Source organism: Propithecus coquereli, unplaced genomic scaffold (assembly GCF_000956105.1).
Source record: "Propithecus coquereli isolate 6110/MARCELLA unplaced genomic scaffold, Pcoq_1.0 Scaffold26, whole genome shotgun sequence".
NCBI lineage: Eukaryota > Metazoa > Chordata > Mammalia > Primates > Indriidae > Propithecus > Propithecus coquereli.
The window spans coordinates 5,682,510-5,684,943 of NW_012148174.1; the positions used below are offsets into that span (position 1 = coordinate 5,682,510).

General features: G+C 41.5%; 1 protein-coding gene across 2 annotated transcripts in view; it reads right to left on the minus strand.

Annotated features, from left to right (window-relative positions):
- Positions 1 to 2,434, minus strand: part of ABCG2 (ATP-binding cassette, sub-family G (WHITE), member 2 (Junior blood group)) — a 51,625-nt gene that overhangs the window by 2,530 nt on the left and 46,661 nt on the right. For both annotated transcript variants that reach the window (XM_012647246.1, XM_012647247.1), the window contains 2 exons: positions 1,343 to 1,432; positions 428 to 516 (listed from right to left, as the gene is read on the minus strand). In XM_012647246.1, coding sequence (XP_012502700.1) covers positions 428 to 516; positions 1,343 to 1,432 — 179 coding nt within the window. The remainder of the gene's footprint in view (positions 1 to 427; positions 517 to 1,342; positions 1,433 to 2,434) is intronic.

Below are 2,434 nucleotides of genomic sequence, written 5' to 3' on the forward strand. Positions count from 1 at the left end.
AAAAAAAAAAAAAAAGACCCAAAAGAGAGGCTCTCGAGCCAAAGAGGATGAAAAACGCATCATGCAGGCCTGGACCCAACCTGAAGCTTAGAGGTAAACCCAGCCTGGACTTGTAGCTGTGAGTTACAAACCAATGCTTGTTATTTAACATCAAAAAACAAAAAAAGAAAGGCCCCAAACAAGCAAGCAACACATAAGAAACGTTTCGCCACATTAAATACGATTTCGACTAGAGCAGAATACGGAGGAGTTGTACAGCGTGTTCGCATGCATTAGTGCACAGCAACTCACTTTCTGGATGAGAAAATGTAGGTTTAGAAATATTCGGTGATCCTGGAAGAACTCTTGTCAGCTCCAGGCCCTGTGGCCTTTCTACATCACACCCCAGTAGTAAGCAAACCCATTATGACAGTGAGCCCAGACTTACGTTGCATAGCTACAGGAATCGTTACTCAATACTGTTGTATTGAGTCCTGGGCAGAAGTTTAGTCCCAAAAATTCATTATGCTGCAAAGCCTATGAAACAAGGGAAAGCGGGGCAAGGTAAACAGTTTTCAATTTCAGAAAGTTTCTTAAGAATGATCACAATCATGTCCTCCAAGTTTAATCTTTATTATTACTATGTCTAAAAACATACCAAGTTTCACATTCACAGTCTTTTTGACACCAAAGCTACTAAAGTTATTTTCCTTGACAATCAGGGGGCTAAGGCTGGGATTTTGGCTTCCAGTACAAAAGAAGTAAAGTATTTGGCCAAAAGGGGAGACCTCTGGCTATATTACGCCATAGCTCATAAGCACTGTTAATTTGTGGTAACAATCTTTTGTTTTTGTTTGTTTCCATCAACACCAGTTGTAATTCCTGGGAGCTGGAAACTTGGTTATAATGTATTAAGACACAGACAGTTTTCTTTGGAGTTGATGAGCTTACAAAAGCCAATATGGCTATTTAATATAATATTATATGGTCTTTGTCTTCTATACTAATTTCTTTTTCAATATAAATTATGTATTCTAGTCTCATCTCCCATCCTTTCATTTATTTTCTTACTGAGCTGAAACGCAACAATATGCTTCTCATCAATTAGTCAATCTTTCCTCTTCACTGTGCGATATCTTCCCACACCTCCCTCAAAGGACGACTGACTGGGAAAAAGCCCAAATGACTTCCTGGCCTTGTGCTACCCAAAGCTAATAGGAAATTCTCATTCTTTGCTCCTAAAAAGAAATTCCTGGATAGGAAACTTTCACAGCTCTTGGCTGGGGAAATGAGATGAGTGGGCTTTATTTTCGTTGTTTCTAGATTGGGAACCCAGTCACCACGACAGGCCAAGAAAACTTACCGTGAAGCCGTATCGAGGAATGCTGAAGTACTGGAGCCACGAGAGCCAAGAAGCAATGGTTGTGAGATTTACCAACAGACCCGAAAAAATCTACAGAAAGCAAATACCAAGAGTCAGAATGCGTCAAGTAATTTCACACAGAATTCCTCTCCACGCTCCCTCTTCGCCCTTCTAAACGTTTCTGCTAAGACCGACTGTTTCTTGAAATGCATTCCACTTACTCTAAATACTTACTGAATCCTTCTCCTTGCATGTGTAGATCTCTATATAGCTAAAGCTGTTTATGGTTTCAAAGGAAGGACAATATATCTATAATATATATTCCATTTAATTGGAAGATCCCCAATTGTCAAGGCTATGTATTCAACTTTCTTTGTAACTGCACACAATGGAAGGTCAAGAAGTACTGATTGCTTAATGATATAATAACCACTATGTGTTCCCACCTGGCATGCTAAGAACCTAAACCAGAACAATCCTGAGTATCATACGCCCCTCTCTACTTCCATACTATGATAAGATATGCATTCTATATCCATATGACTTTAGAGTTCAGAATGCAGGCTTAAAATAAACTAAAACCTGGAACTAATACAGAGCTTAACGCAGTGAGGTACAGCATAAAACAGGGCCAATTCCTTCATTTAAGGCTACCAAAGGACTAATGTGACAGAGATGCCCAGAGGGACTGCTCGAGACCGACAAGAGACAGCTATGAGGGTCACAAAAAGTTTTCCTAACTGCCACCACTGGCATGCTGGGATATGCATGACAGTGACAATGTTGCTTAGCCGTGCATGCCCGGTGGCTCACGCCTATAATCTCAGCACTCTGGAAGGCTGAGGCGGGAGGATTGCTTGAGCTCAGGAGTTTGAGACCAGCCTGAGCAAGAGTGAGACCCCGTCTTTACTAAAAATAGAAAAATTAGCCAGGCGTGGTGGTGCATGCCTGTAGTCCCAGCTACTCGGGAGGCTGAGGCAGGAGGATCGCTTGAGCCCAGGAGTTTGAGGTTGCCGTGAGCTAGAATGACACTACGGCACTCACTCTAGCCCGGGAAAAAGAGTGAGACTATGCCTCAAAAAAAAAAAAAAA